This window comes from Lepisosteus platostomus, chromosome 1 (assembly GCF_059453375.1).
Source record: "Lepisosteus platostomus isolate fLepPlt1 chromosome 1, fLepPlt1.hap1, whole genome shotgun sequence".
Taxonomy (NCBI): domain Eukaryota; kingdom Metazoa; phylum Chordata; class Actinopteri; order Semionotiformes; family Lepisosteidae; genus Lepisosteus; species Lepisosteus platostomus.
This window is the reverse complement of record NC_142611.1, coordinates 8,939,904-8,955,698: the sequence shown is the minus strand read 5'-3', so window position 1 is coordinate 8,955,698 and position 15,795 is coordinate 8,939,904. Positions and strand designations below refer to the sequence as shown.

At 34.3% G+C, this 15,795-nt stretch overlaps 1 protein-coding gene across 29 annotated transcripts in view; it reads right to left on the bottom strand.

Moving 5' to 3' along the window:
• Positions 1-15,795, bottom strand: part of adgrl3.1 (adhesion G protein-coupled receptor L3.1) — a 338,051-nt gene that overhangs the window by 114,643 nt on the left and 207,613 nt on the right. For all 29 annotated transcript variants that reach the window (XM_088612815.1, XM_088612965.1, XM_088612882.1 and 26 more), the window contains one exon: positions 2,943-3,245. In XM_088612815.1, coding sequence (XP_088468941.1) covers positions 2,943-3,245 — 303 coding nt within the window. The remainder of the gene's footprint in view (positions 1-2,942; positions 3,246-15,795) is intronic.

Below are 15,795 nucleotides of genomic sequence, written 5' to 3'. Positions count from 1 at the left end.
CTTTTAAATTTAATCCTATTAAAGTACATATCACACAGGGGGGCTATTTAAATCTCATGTGCATTTCTACGTTTTTGCTCTATGAATAGCTTGATTGTAATTATAAAAGGAGATCAGCTGCAAAACATCCTTAATATACTACAATTATAATGTATATAAAGTAAAGATATAGCAAACAGATCTTCAACTAAGGATTTGTTTTCTAGAACTGTACAATTTATTATAAAAGGGTCAAAGCTTAGTTCTCTTAAGAGTGTCAATCTCCATTTTGTAGTAATTTAGTTGCAGAAAATCGTTATTGCAGTTTCAAAAGTAATAGATATTTAGCCTTTATTTTAAATCCTTAAGTTGCAAATCATCTTTTAAGCAAATTTTGGGAAAATATGCAGTATTTTGGGAAAATACAATTTCTGTTGGGATACACTGGTTCCATAGAATTGTTTTATGCTGACCCAATACTTAATGAAAAACCATGTCTCAAACACAGTAAAAAGAAAGAAGGTTAATATTTTTTTTTTCTTTAAAAAGCTCAATATCTTGAAACTTCAGCTTCTGAGGATATAAAAAGATTCATGAAATATAGCATTAATAAATTAGGAAATGAATAAGAAGAACAATTATTTTATCCCTTTGTATTTTAAAATAAATATATGGGGTAATATCAATAAATAAATACATTTTAATCCGATTTGATTCAGACTGCTGTCCATGTACTGTACACCCATGTACACCTTGTACCAATAATACTACTTGTTCTATGCTTATTAAGTTACTGTATGGATTAGTTAAAAATAGTAAGAACCTCACAATGTAATCTTTGCCTTTTCAACATTCATGTGTGACCTACCAAACAGAAAGAATACATTTCAACAACAATTAAGGTTCCTATTTCTTTCTGAAGTGTTTTAGAACACTTTATACTGTAGTTTTGGACTGAGACAGGTTTACATTCCACACTACCTCTGTGATCTAACATAGCATAAGAATATGACCACAGATGCTTCAGAGGACTGCTGTAAAATCTGTAAATGATATTTATAGAACTGCACCATTGTAGAGTTGCCTCAAGTACCAAATCACTCAAGAGAAAAACAAGGCAGTGCTGTGTGGTACTGTTATCTTGTGAAATGCTGCATTCGTCTTTGGTTGCTTTCTGTAGATTTGAAGTGGCTTGTTGAAACTCTGCCGGATGAAAAGGCTGAACAATAATCAGCCATGGTTCAGTCATGATATTTTTAGTTGTGAACAATTCCATGTCTTAATCATGATTACCAAGCGGAAAAAAACAGGTCCTCAGAGGAAACAAATCACCTGGCCATAATGCTCAACAGTTTTTCAAAAAGCATTTTTGTTTATTTTAATACACCATAGTGTTGCTTAAGCCCTCGGTTGCTAAATTATTGCTTCAAATTTATACTGTTAAATTATATTATTTTTATTATTTACTTTTTATCCGAGCTTAAAGGATATTTACATTTATTTTTGATATAATTATATGTACCTGACTCTTGTTCTACTGAACTGTGACATACTGTAGAACACAGTTACAGTATACTGTATTTGCTGCACAGCTTATTACAATTATGTCCTTCTTTTTATCTCTGTCTCTCATTGCTGAAGCTCAGGTTAGTTCACTAGAAAGGAATGACATAAAAGAGTAGCTTTCTAATGAAATACAGTTTACAGGATATGAATTATAAACTTGAGGGGCTCATATCCTAAGGAATGTGTACTGTATATTAATGAGATCATGCCTAATCTGAAATCCAAGCTATTTTGTTTTCCAAACAGCTAGAAAATGCAACAGTTGATGTAAAATATAACAGTAAAATTATTATACTTAAATACGACAAATATAAGACAATCGCCTTGAAGAAAGTTATACTCAAGGAGGGGTTTCTAATTCAGCTTATGTAATGGGTTATGTAAGAATGTTAATCTGCATGGTAAATTTTGAAATTCCCCAGATCACAAAACTCAGAAACAGCACTCCTACAACAATCAAGTCAATGTGTGGTAATACACCAGTCTTATTCTTGTAATAAGCGTAACTTTCAATATTGTTCCATGGACAAAAAAATGGTATAATTTATTGGGCCTTTGAGTTATTTCATTGCAAAAATATGTTTTACTATGCCTTTAATTTCTGTGAAAAGCATAACAATGATATCTTTCAGTAGCTAATTCCAAAGGCCCACCTTGAACTGACAGGGTCTGCATGTACTCTATGAATGACTGAAGAGATTAAAACTATATTCACATAAGCAAAATGTTTCTGTTTTAAAAATACCTCGCAAAATTAATTCATGTAATTTATTTTCTTGAACAAGTTTTGTGTTAACAATCACCATTTTGCTTTGATAACATCCAGCTCTGTGACAACAGGAATAATGCAATAATGGAACATAGTCATGGTTCAAAGGGATATACTGAAGGTGATCGACTGTTTTTTAACACAAAAAATCTAAACAAAGGGCAGTCCAGAGGTACAGTATATTGTAAAAGCAGAGCTCTGTACCATGATGCAACAAAGTATAAGTGAGTTCTTACTAAAAAACATAACTTAAGCGGTTTGTCAAATATTGCCAATAAATTAAAAATGCTATCTATGGACACAGGTAACATCAAATGTAATTACTAATCAGTTTAGCATTCAAGAACCACTTGATTTTTTATCAATTTTATCTTGTGTTAATATGGAAATCAACTCAGTACATCCACTATATTGCCACTCTCCTCTCACAATAGTAATTTTATGAAGCACTCTTGGCTAATAGAGCATTCAATATCTCTCAATCCAAATCAAGAATAAAAATGTACTGTTTTTTGCAGAAATCAAAATGCAGATTAATCAAAACAGTGTCATAATTGTGCTTTTTATTTCTTATCCTCTGAGTTTTTCATATTAGCAATTGGCTATGTCTGAAGCAGCATGTTCTTACCTATGGTTCCTGCAGGACATGGCTGCTTCGCAACCTGTCCCTGATGCGTTTTGGGCCAAGAAATGTCAGATTCTTCTAGCGGGTTGCAGTAGTCTGTGCCTATGTTTGGGAGCTGGGATGATGGTGCTGGCCGTGTGACAATGTCTAGAATATCTCCTCCAATGGGAGCCAAAGTGGTGGTGCTCTTGGTACGTCGGCCTGCTGTGGAGGTCATCACTGCTCGGGAGGTAGTAATTGGAGTGGATCTTGTTGTTGTCCTTGTTGTGGTGGTGTCCATGTATATTACCACAGAAGAAGATGATTCTATGGAAATATAAACAGATGAATTAAACAAGAAATGTCCAGAAAAAAAAAAACTGCTGCCACTATCACACCGAATGGCAACACTAGGTTGCAGGTAACACTGTCACTAAGAATTTTAATATATTTTTTTTTATTAGAGTTCACCCACGTCTGCAGGGAAGATTTGTCATATCAAAACACTAAAAGAAATGCAGCCTTTATTTCCCATGTCAGCCTATGCTGAATTTGTTCATTTTGAATCTATTGAATCTGACAGGTATCACTTGGCTCTGCATGTTCAATTTCTGCAGTTACGCTGGTGTATGTGTCCAGAGATAAAAATAAACTAAAAAAGAAAATAATTTCATGTTTATGAATTTTGCTTTTACAAGGAACTGCTTTTCATACAGAAACCTAAGTTGGGAAATCAATAAATCAACAAAGAATGCATGTTGCTGTGTCTTTTCTATGAAAATATTCAATGCTTCATAATTTTGCTAACCATTCAAAGACAGCATTGTTTTCAAACAGAGAAATCCTTCCTCAGGCACACTGCAGATGCTAAAGATGCCTGGCCCCTCCCCCACTAGCATCATGCTACAAATCATCATCAATCATTTCAGCTACAGCTTGGATCCTCCTGTGTTTCTGATTGGAAATAAGGGAACCAAATTAGTTTTGTTCCAAGGGCATTCTGAATCTGTGTTGTGTTAGGATGGTCTAAAACTCTGCTACAGGGCACTGGAGAGGAAACGTCAACCTTCAACTGTGACAAGCAAACAGGATGTGCTAGCTGGGAGCAAGAAACAAAACAAAGCAATAACAAAACAAACTGAGAAGGCACAGTAAATTAGAAACTTTAAGTCAATCTTTCAGGCACAACAGGGTTTTTGTTGACAGAATGGTTTTCAGGAAATAACTTTGGAAACCAAGGAATGTCATATAAGTAAACACTCCCTTTGGCTATTCCATTACAAAAAGACCTGCAAGAATCTTTATCAAGTTGCTCCCTCTCCATTATAAACTAGCTCAGTTTACTAAGCTGTTGGAAACTTTTAATCAAAATAACACTTTTCTTTGATCACAATATTCTTGTCTTATTACTTTAACTATTCAGGTTATTTTATTATACTGTTTATGAAGTAAGATCTGTGCTTACAAGACAGAATTCTGAAGGAATTTCAAATTAATATAAGTAATACATATTTGAATGTGCCAAACAAGACCATGGGCAAAATCAAGGTACTATACAACCAAATTATAAAATGTGTATTTGCAAAGAGGGGAGCCAAAAATATTGTCTTTAGATTTAATATTATAATTATTTTAACATAATGTATATATGTGCTTGCACGTACACACATATACTGTACATATGTACACATACACATTTGTATTTATATATGTATGCAAACATTCATATTTGCTCTGATGAAACAACAAGTACAATAATTATAGAGGACAGCTTGCACTGCCTTTTAAGAAAGTCTTCAAAGAAAGAAAGTTCAAGTGGGGCCATAAAGATTTGTTTTTTTTACATTAGTACAAAACGTGGCGTTTGCAATACATACTTTATGGTAGATTGCTTGGATGCAGCCAAATCTCAAAAGTATAGCAACATTGTATTTCCATATGCAAGTATGATGTTCATACTGCCTGACTTTCCAAAACACAGTCAAAAAAAGACAACAAACACATTAAATTAACTTCTGAAGGAATGCAAAATAATTGTTCTTAAACAGTCTTCTGAATAGCTAGAGATAAAGCTGATTTGGTTTGATTTGTAGTGAAATAACTCCCCAGTAGTTTGATGGAGTTGAAGGAAATATTGAAAGAATAGAAAGAAATTCTACAAGATTACAACAATTGAAAAAAATAACATTCAGTTGCATGGAGTATCAAATGTAAAACAAGATCATGCAAAATAGAAATCAAAGTATAATAAGCATGTTAATCATTAAACATTAAAAAGCCGGTATATTTTTATAAAAGCAAGATTGCTCAGTTGGACAAAAGTACACAACCTTCCACCTTCATCATAAATATTTTAATTATGCAGAAATATTTAATGCATCAAAGTCTTTACGGAAGACATCACTAAGTATTAATAATGAATGACCTTGGACAGGTTATAAACTCAAAACGATAGTGGATAGTTGCGAAGTGTCTCTCATGACAACCATGTGGCCTCAATGAATTGCTGCACTCCTTGAAGGTACACGTCCCACCATCTTTTGGCAAACAGGAACATAGTGCCATTCTTCCCAGAGTGCAGTTTCTAGTGAAGTGAAAGAAGTGTTTCACTGTTCCATGTCATGACAGAAGTTCTCAGTGGGACTAGGCTCAGGGATGCTTTCCCAAAGTTCTATCCCTGTACTGGCAGCACTTTAGCTGTCACTGTGAACTCACAGTTCTTCATTGGTGTATGGATGGCTGGCCCGCCATGATTTCCTTGTGAATGTGATTACCTTCATACTGTACGTAAGACAGATATACAAACATAACTGTGTGACCTTTTCTCACCACAGTTTTCTCACCACATATCATGGTTTACCATGCCAGGTCATGCCTAATCTGGCTGGTGTGGATTCTACTCTGGTATTTACCATGACTTCCTGCTTTTGCGCAATAATCTTCACAGTGTTCAGCGGGACACAATAATCTTAAAATATGCAATATGTGCAATATGACAACTAATCTTTTAATTGCCACACTTCTACCTGGCAGGTAGATATAATACTGGCAGGCACTACCTGTAACAGGTGGTAGACCGTCTTCTATTTATTTGCCTTTAGTGCATACTTCCCATGAAAACTACATACCATATTGCCTCTTATGTTTAATGTCCAGTACATTTTTGCTAGATGATATGCAAACAGTAATATTTTATATAGCATGTTTTGACAAGTACTTAATTGCAAGTCCCTTTCTGTATATGATTAACTGCTAATGCAAAGTATTTGCTTGTGTTTGTGGTCATTCTTTTCTTCAAACCTTTTAGAACTTGAGCACTGACTGCATACAATAATCATCTCGCAAAGAACCGATTCTAACTTTTGTCTGCTCAAAAGCTTCTCAGCTGAAATAATAAATGATTCAAAGGAAATGGATATATACTGTTTGTCTTTCCCCCGGGATGCTAAGATAGGGTCATTATTTCTGTCTGTTGTTTCTGCCCTTGCCTGCATTGTAATTTAAGAAGTCTGTTTTTTGTACACATATATGATACATTACACACAGATAGGTGGTATGAGGAAAATAAATCACAGAATGAAGTTTTCTTGTATCCCTTCTGCGCTCTTCGCTGGTGAACAAGACAAAGACACTATGTCCTGAATCTAAAAACAAACCTACAAAAAATGTCACACATATTGCCTCTTCAGTATTTTGTTAATCAAGACTTATACCTACAATGTTTCTTAATTCTCAAAGCACCTTTTCACAGTAAAATTACTACAACTGTGCATATTCTAGTGCATAACTAACTCTACTAAAATCTTCCAAAACAGTTTATCCATCCTACAGTCATAACCTACTGTAATTCAAATCCAGTTTATAAACACAAAGACTCTCAACTCTGTTAATTAATTAGTGCACAACACAAATAAAAAGTGTAATGTTCTTTCAAACCAGAACTCAAAAATGAAAACAAAAATAAATCCTATGAAGATTTTAAGGATAACAGTTAGTTCACTCTACAGTATTTGTGAATCTCATTCTAAACTACTGAGGCCCGGGTAGAAACATTTCTGTTCAACTTATTCACCTTGGTGTAGATATACTGTATGTAAAATAAAACACATATATTTTAAACTCTTATTTATGAGTAAATGAATGACCAGAACATAACTTTAAGGTAGAATAGTAAAGAGTTTATATTGACTGAAATATTATAATTATACCATAATAATCTAATAAATTAATAAATGTTATTACAATGATTACATATATTTTTCTTTTATATGTACATGTTAAACCACAGTCTACAATGTTGCAGGATAATGAGCCCTTCATTGAGAGAATGGGCCAAACACAACCATTGATTAAATACAATGAATATGTAAAACCAAAAACATATATATACCTTTGCGACAGGATGGAAGAGAACAGAGTCATAAAACCTCCAAGTTGAATCACAACATAGAAATTTACTACATTTGAGTCATCACAAATAAAGGTGGGATGTGACGAGCTTTGATTAAGGTGCACGTTGCGCACAACCTGTCACCTCATGAAGATGGAAATATCTGAACCAGACAGGATGAGAAATTCTAGCTATAAAACTTAAAACTAAAAGTCTGACAACTTGGCAGTCAATTTCAGAGAGTTAAGGTCTATGTAGGAGGCTATTTTTAAATAAATTGAGAGGAAAGTTACATTTAGAATCCATTCTTTTGAATAAAATGGCATGTGGGTTATTTTGCATGCAAAAGCTACTACTAGCCTTTTAGGCCTTCTAACTTAGGAGTTCAGGGGTGGTGTACGATTCTGTTCCTATGTGAAACTAGTGTCAGTCTATGGTCCAGCCAATGACAATGAACTTTTGACAATTGGAATAAACATTCCAATAGAAGTGTGAAGTAGAGATTATGGCTCTGAACTCATAAAGGGAAGGTTGAGTGTTCAAATCCTTGTGGGAGGGGATCAAAGATCTCCACTCAGATTGCTTCAGTGAAATACACTGAAGCAATCATTTATGAACAATGATGACAAAGACATGTCACCTGGGATAAAAATCTAAATGAATTAATAGTAATAACAACTGACATAACTGAAAGAGGTTGAAAACATACTGTAGGCACGAAGGTGAATGTTGATGGAACGATGTTGCCTTTTTGGTCAAAATGGCATGGAATTTGATTTTTTCCCAGTACTGCTCTATATATACACCATGAAGCATAAAAACACAACAAAATAGTATTGTTTCCAATAGTCCTTTGTTGTGTATTTAAAGTTCATCAGTAAGTTTACCTAACCTGAGCAGTTAAGTTATATAAATTAACAATTGTACAGTAGCTTCTGCACAACAGCTTATATACAGTATTTCCCTACTTCACTTTCTATCTTTTATATCATCACTTTGATGAAGACATTCAGCCTACTGCAGTATAATTTGCCTCCCCTGTATACTTATTTGCAAACTGTTTATAGACAATTTACAGGTTTTTGCTTTTCTTTATTTTTTTCTTCACTACTATCACTTACAAAGCATTTCATTGTTCACGTTTTGGTGATACTGTATAATACTCTATGCTACTGTTGTGTGTAAAATAAAACCGTAGATTGCATAGAACTAAAAAACACTTGCTTCATCTTTTAAACCTTGTAATACAGTACTCTAATATTTCAGCTGAAATCTGCATCACTACATTGTGTTTTGCTAGCATGCATCTCTAAACTTGTTAAAGTAAATGCTCTCATAATGTCTTCTACAAACAGTTATCAGAACGATTCCCAATCACTTACATAGCAGTTTGCCAGCTAGAATAAATTCCATAATGAGGACCTCTTGATCTTTAAAGAACGTCTTTGAGAAGGCAGCGTAATATTGCTTAGTTTAACATTAAACAGAATAGGTGGTGCTATGAATTGTTAAAAGGCATTCTTACAACAGTATTTTTTATCAAGTTGTGTATTTAATGTTAGAATTAACTAAAACATATACAGTATCGTGGACTTCTGTTTATACCTTTTACGGTTCTTTCTTAGAAAAAAACATCCTGAATATTATACAAATCTTTATAATTTACCAAACATATCCATCCATTTTCTAACCACTTCTTCCAATTCAAGGTCACAGACAAGTCAGAGACTGGCAAGCAACGGGTGCAAGACAGGGCAGACTCTGGCCACAACACCAGTCCAATGCAGGGCACACACAGACACACACTCACACTAGCACCAACTTTCCCAGAGGCCAATCAACCTACTATATTTTAGACTGTGAAAAGAAACTGTAGCATCCCAAGAAACCCCCCCAAAACACACAGAGAACATACAAACATCATGCAGACGGCACCCCAAGTCTCGAACTGAACCTAAACCCCAACTGAGCAAGGTAGTAGTACTCACCACTGTGCCACCCATTTACCAAATCAATTTAACCAAATTAAAAAAAAAACAACAGAATTGTCTACTCAATCAGCAGCTTTAAGTGATACTACTCTGATTCTACACCGTTTTGTATTCACTTGACTTTGCAAAACACCGTCAAGTGGTTGTTGTCATGAAAAGACACTACAAACTAATGAAAAAATTGTATAGTGTTATTGGAGTCTAATACTTGTTTCTATATATCAGAAGGGTCTTTCAAATGACAGTTGCAGGAAAGATTTTTTTCAGCATTTTGCAATGTAGAATAGTAGCCTCTTGGTTTTATGAAGTTAACACTTCTATGCACTACATCCTTTCTTTATAAATTCACTGCTCTGGTGCAGGTGTAATTTCCTAGAACAGAGACTCCAAACAACCGGGACACTAAATTGTTCGGGTCATTGATCGGTATATTTTAAATGCTATGCTTATTAGTTAGAACATTTTCATTCTAATTTTTTACCAGAAGACAATATCAAATTATGCAGATGTCATATAACTGTAGATTATATAAGGTATTACGGTTTTGTTAAATTTAGCAGTAAAATTTTACTAAAATAATATTTTAAAATGTAATATGTTTAAACCAGTTATCTTGTAATGTCCAGATTATGACTAGTTCAATCCAAAATAATCTTGTGCATACATTGTGCAAATCTTACAGATATAAAGTATCATGTTTGATACAGCAAGGAAAAAAATACTTCTTAAAATTATTTTTTCTGTTTGTATGGAATTGTGGTCAGTAGACATTTTCAAGAAAATTACAATAACTGCTGATTTAGTTTGTTTTTTTTAACTACAAGACAAGTAACCCTGACATACTGTATGTTGTATAAAATGATCAAAATCAAAAGCAGGTGTTCCATCCACAAATAGGTGTATGGTAGGATACAGTATCTAATGTGTAGACAAACACAAACCAATTTAATTTTAGTTAGTTTGTTTTTTGCTTGCATAGCATTTCATGGAGACACACATAAGGTACAGCATCAAACAAACAACTTAATGGAGGATAAGCTTTGCTTTATACATGAGTCATTCCTTATACTGGCCAGGGCTCAATTGTTCTAAAAGTCAGTCCTGCTCTTATGTATTCAGGAAATGGAGAGCCCCAAATAAAACAAGAACAAAAGAGCGAATGCACGTGTCCTCTTCGATCATATCCAAAGCGAGGTGTTTGCAGACTTCATTAAGCTGGCAAGGATGCAGTAGTGATTTGAGAAAAGTAAATGTGCCATTAGCTGAATCCAATTCTCTTCAACAAGAGTCAAATGGGATTCTATAACAGTTGGTGCGGATGAAAAGAACGAAATAAAACTGATTTGCCCACTCTCAGTGCTTGCTTACTAAATGCACACTTCTGTAAAATGTTCATAGACTATACAAGGGGTAGCGGCAAAGATAAAACTCTGCTTGGGAGAACAAATTATTTTCCTCACCATGTTTTTCTTTTTTGGAGGATAATACTTTTAATTTAGTAAATGTATTCTGTATGAACACATCTTTCTTTTATTAATTTATTAAATTTATTTTTAGAGCTGTTACAAAATATGTATGCATATATGAAGTTTGATATACAGTATACAGTATAGGTGAACACACCAATAAAAGAATTTGGACTACTGTACATCAGACTGTGAAATTATATATTCAAAAGTCCACAAAATTTGTTCTTTACTGACAACTGCTTATACCATTTCTATTTTAAATTACATATACTGGATGATGACTGTCAGAAGAACAAGCTGTTTTAAAATATCCCTACATCCCTATTTAAATAAATATTTTTAAAAAGCCTTACTTGTTTGAATTAAACAATACTGCAACAAATACCCTCCAATGTTCACCGGCTTCTTGACTTGTAAAACTGATTATGTAACCACTTTAAGATTATGCTGCTCACCTAAAAAATAAAGACCTTAAATCCATTTCAAAGGATAGATCACTGCATGATCAGCCTTTTATTCTCTTAGCTTACAGCAGGACAATTAGATAAGCCTCTGTCTCTGTTAGATGCTGCCTCATTATTTTTACATGTGTCCTTTTTATTGCCAGCTGCTTATTACTAAAAGAGAAAAATCTAAAGAGCTCCAGAAAAAAACCCATAAAAGAATAAGTCGCACATTGCTAATTGTGTATGTTTCAGTGTAATTTTTTTTCATTTCCTGTGTTCAGTTATAGCTTTTAGGATTGCCCACTCAAATAGCCTGTTTGTATAACATATGTGATGGTGCTCAAAGGTGATTTTATTGCCCAAAAGAATGCATTTAACACATTCATGGCTGGTAGACTAGAACATGCTGTGGAGTAACTGACCTTTTCCAATAAAACAATAGTTGTTACATAATTCACTGTACCTCCCTTAAATAATATACATTTAAAACCAAGAGAAATGTATCACTCTGCTTATGCACATGTGTTTTTTTAGAAAAATAAAAGAATACAGATCTGGGATATTCCTGAAATATTCTTTAAATAATTTTCATATTATTATTGATTAATTGATTAATTGTTCATTCATGACTGTAGTACTGTATATTTGAGTGACTTTGACTGCTTCACATTCAAATGACACGTCAAGTCAATGTCAAGCCAGGTGAAAATCGATAAAGGAACCAAAATAGAAAGGAACCAGTAAAGAGTTTCTATACTAGAAATTAACACTTTTGTACCATTGGTATGTTGGAGACTAGACTAAATCAACACAATGTTATGCAGTACCTGGGCTGCAAATAATGTTTAATCTGGCAGAACATGACAAAGTTACAGTTTTGGGAGATAACGAGCCAAAACAGCTCTCAACACGTCATCATCCAAAAATAAAGGTCTGGACTGTTTAGTTGCTACAGAACTCTTGACATACTTGTGTACTTGCAGTTATAAGCCTACTTGTAGTGACCGATGACTGCACAGCACTATATCAGGTGCTGGTATTAATTTATCGCTCTTTCTGTGGGTTCGCCCTGTTGTTCCAACATTCCAGTATGATAATGCATATCCTCATGCTACTCCTAAAACAATGGCTTCCTTTCAAGATGAGAATGTGATATCAGGCCATCGATGCCCTTCTCTCCAGACTTGAGCCCCATTGAGCATACAGTATGTTGCATGAGGTATTATAAAGTGAATCATCTAGGGTTCAGAGAGCAATGGCTACATATTTGTTTTTCCAGGCTCTATGAGAGGAACAGGACAAAATTTAATATGGTACAAAAACTGTGTCACAGAATTAAAGTTCCAGTGACTTTCACAGTAATCCGCTTTATTGATCAACCTTGTTAATGACAAATGTTAATCAGAATAATGAATTGGTAGTGGTCACTGATAGACTTAGTTTTTTTTTAATCTAAACGTGCTGTACTGTATGTAGCAACAAATGGTAAGACACAGCCAAATATTTTAGAAGCAGTGTGGACCAATCTCTCCAGCTGTTTCCTCTCTTAAGTGGCTAAGTTCCCAATCCAGACCATCACAGAAAATGTTAACATGTTCTCAATTGTTGCCCTGAAAAAATGGACAACAGTTTCCTGAGACACACCAAACTGTTTGAGCTGCCTGAGAAAATAAAGTCTCTGATGGCCTTTCTTCCCTATGTAGTGTACATTGGTTTGAGGAGGTACATTTATAGGTGGAGGAGATTGTTGTGCCAAGAAACTTAAAATCTAGGGAAAGGGGAGCCACTGAAGATGTATCAGAACTCGGAACATGAAGCCTTGAATTTATTAGAAGTTGAACAGCTGAATTTTAGACCATGTTAAGTTTGTTTAAGGAGGGGGTTTGGAAACCACTGTAATGGCTATTACAGAAACCAATGAAGGCATTAATTGTGATTTTACATAAAATGGGAAAAATAAAAATAAACTGGGCAAAATATGCAGGTAGTTCACAATTTTTATGGCAAATGCATTCCTTAAAGATGCAGTGTACCTACAAAACACAGAAATTTAAACTCATTTCCCATAAAAAGCACATAAATAGTGCATACTTTCCGGATCCAACTAGGGAGACCTTTTAGAATAAATGTATATTAATATTAGTAGCTGACTGGGAATGCTGTAAAATGTATGAGCCATGTGCCACAGACCCTGTGTGTTTTTTTTTAGTTTCACTATAAACTTTAATTTTTTTCACAGAGTAACCTGTCCCTTCATAACTGGAAAAAAATGAAAAATACAAAAAGATATAATGCTGTTATATAACACTAAATATTTAATGTTTTATTTTAAAATAATGTCTAAATTTAGCCCCATGTTCAGTGCAAAATAAAGGAAAGAAATGTTCCACTTCAACTCATTGCAATCCTTCCACTGCTGCATTAATTTTAGGAACTTCTCAGATTGTCCCTCATTCCAACACATATGGCTCCAAGACTGTAATCGAGCACCCATATTGAAAGGCAGCAGAAGATGATCTTTGGCAAATCTCAGATTTGTCTGATTTGGAATCGTAATTCAGTGTGTGCAACAGAGAGGGGTTAAAGCTTTAAATCAGAGTCTGTTTAATCGTTGGAGGCAAAGCTTGTTTATTGCTGGGAACCACAAGAAAGGTTAATGATTGGAATAGGCTGCCAAATCATGTTAGTGAGTCTTATATACTGGAACACTTGAAGGATAAAGCAAAGTGATGACTCAGGCATGGAAATCATTACCCATTAAGCTTCAATACAAGAAAAAAAAACACAAAAAACGTCAAAGCATATATACTGTACAAGGTATACTGAAGTTCACTGCAATTCCTGGAAAACTAGTAATTTAAACTTGATTTGCTACAGACTATTGTCATAATTGATACTGTAAGTTAGCACCTCCGATTACCTTCAAAAATAAAGTTTAAAAGAAAATGTAAGCTTTTTTTTTCTTCAGTGATTCCCAGTTCACATCTTCAACCCTAATTTTCTTTGACCTTTTTAGGGAGTAGTGCCAGCTGGCAAATATGTCTTGAGGACCTTTTTAGATTATAAATCACAAATAAGTTACAAAAGCAGATCAGGCATGATCTTGCTCTAGATTACACCAATGTCACCAATGTCAAATATCATAGTATGGTACAGCAAGAGTTATTAATGCATACACTCTTTTTTTTGCATTCAGCATATTTCAATAGTACTAAGGCTAACGTTGTCCTGCAGTCAGCAGTTGTTTCCTTTCTGAGAAAAACAGGATTCAACTCACAGTACTGAGGACTGAAACGCCAGCTTAAGTGTTGAAATCAGTACAAAAATGACCAAGAAAATGGGAAGGTGTTGAGTTCATGATGTTTAAACAGAATGTGCCTGGCTATGTGTTTGTTCTTCCTCTGATTATAAAAATTTGCTTAAGTCAAATGTGCCCATGTGAATTTTCAGGAAGCAAGACTTTGATTACATGATCTGTCTTTTTGAAGATATTTCACTGCCAGTTGTGCCAATAAAAATGACACATTGCTTATCTAGTCTTCAGCAGATGTTTAAAATTGTACAATGTAAAATTTAAATGTGTCAATTGTAAAAGTAAATGTGATGTCAAAACTTTACATTCTTTAAAAATCTATCGACTATGCCCTTGAATGTAAATTATTTCCCCAACTTACAGATCTTGCCCTTTTCAGATCTAATCAAATACTGTACAAAGATTTGTGCATTATTAAAAAACAGGAAATACATTTTTTGCAGAGAGCACTGATCATTTTTTTATAGTTTCTTCTTGCATTCATCTTGAGTTTAATGGAACATAAATCATTCTAAGAAAGTCCAATTTCTGTATATCAGAATTCAAGAAAAGTTCCTTGCATACTGTGCAGATTCTTGGTATGAAAAAAGCTAGTAGCTAAACACATATCCCAGAAGAAATACATTATAGTAAAACTTCCTGTCATTTAATGGGCTATTCATTAGTGGCCGGCCACCAATCTGCCAAGTCAAGCTGTCGTAAATTATGCATCAGGACGTCCAGTAAAGCACTGATATTATCTGACATAATGGACTTATAATGGAAGGAGTATGCGCATTGTTTGGCTATTAATTACTCATTTCATGTTCCTGGCCAGGTGGGATAGAGATAGAGCCTACAAATCATTTTGAGGAAATGCCAAAAACAGTCTTGTTACCAATAAAGCTCCACACAGTCACACTAATTTGACAGCCTGTCTTGTGCATTTTCAAGTTCAGCTGCTGCTGTTCCCAATGAATACTGTATACAAACAGCAAGGAAACACTGGGAATATAAAGAAGGACGCTTAGAGTCCTGCTCCTGGGTAGATGCATCATTTCTGGGTTTTAAACACCACAAGTGAAGCTGCATTAAGCGATAATTCAGAGCTTTCAGCAAGAACTTAAATGATGCTGATAAGGGGGAATTCAGCACTTCAAAGTAACCACAGTGGCTAAGATTTTTGCTGATAGATGTAAAGAGAAGTTTTCAGAAGGTTATACAAGTTCTCATACAATTTAACTTTTTAAGGCTTTGAATTTAAAAGTAACACTATAATGATGATTCAA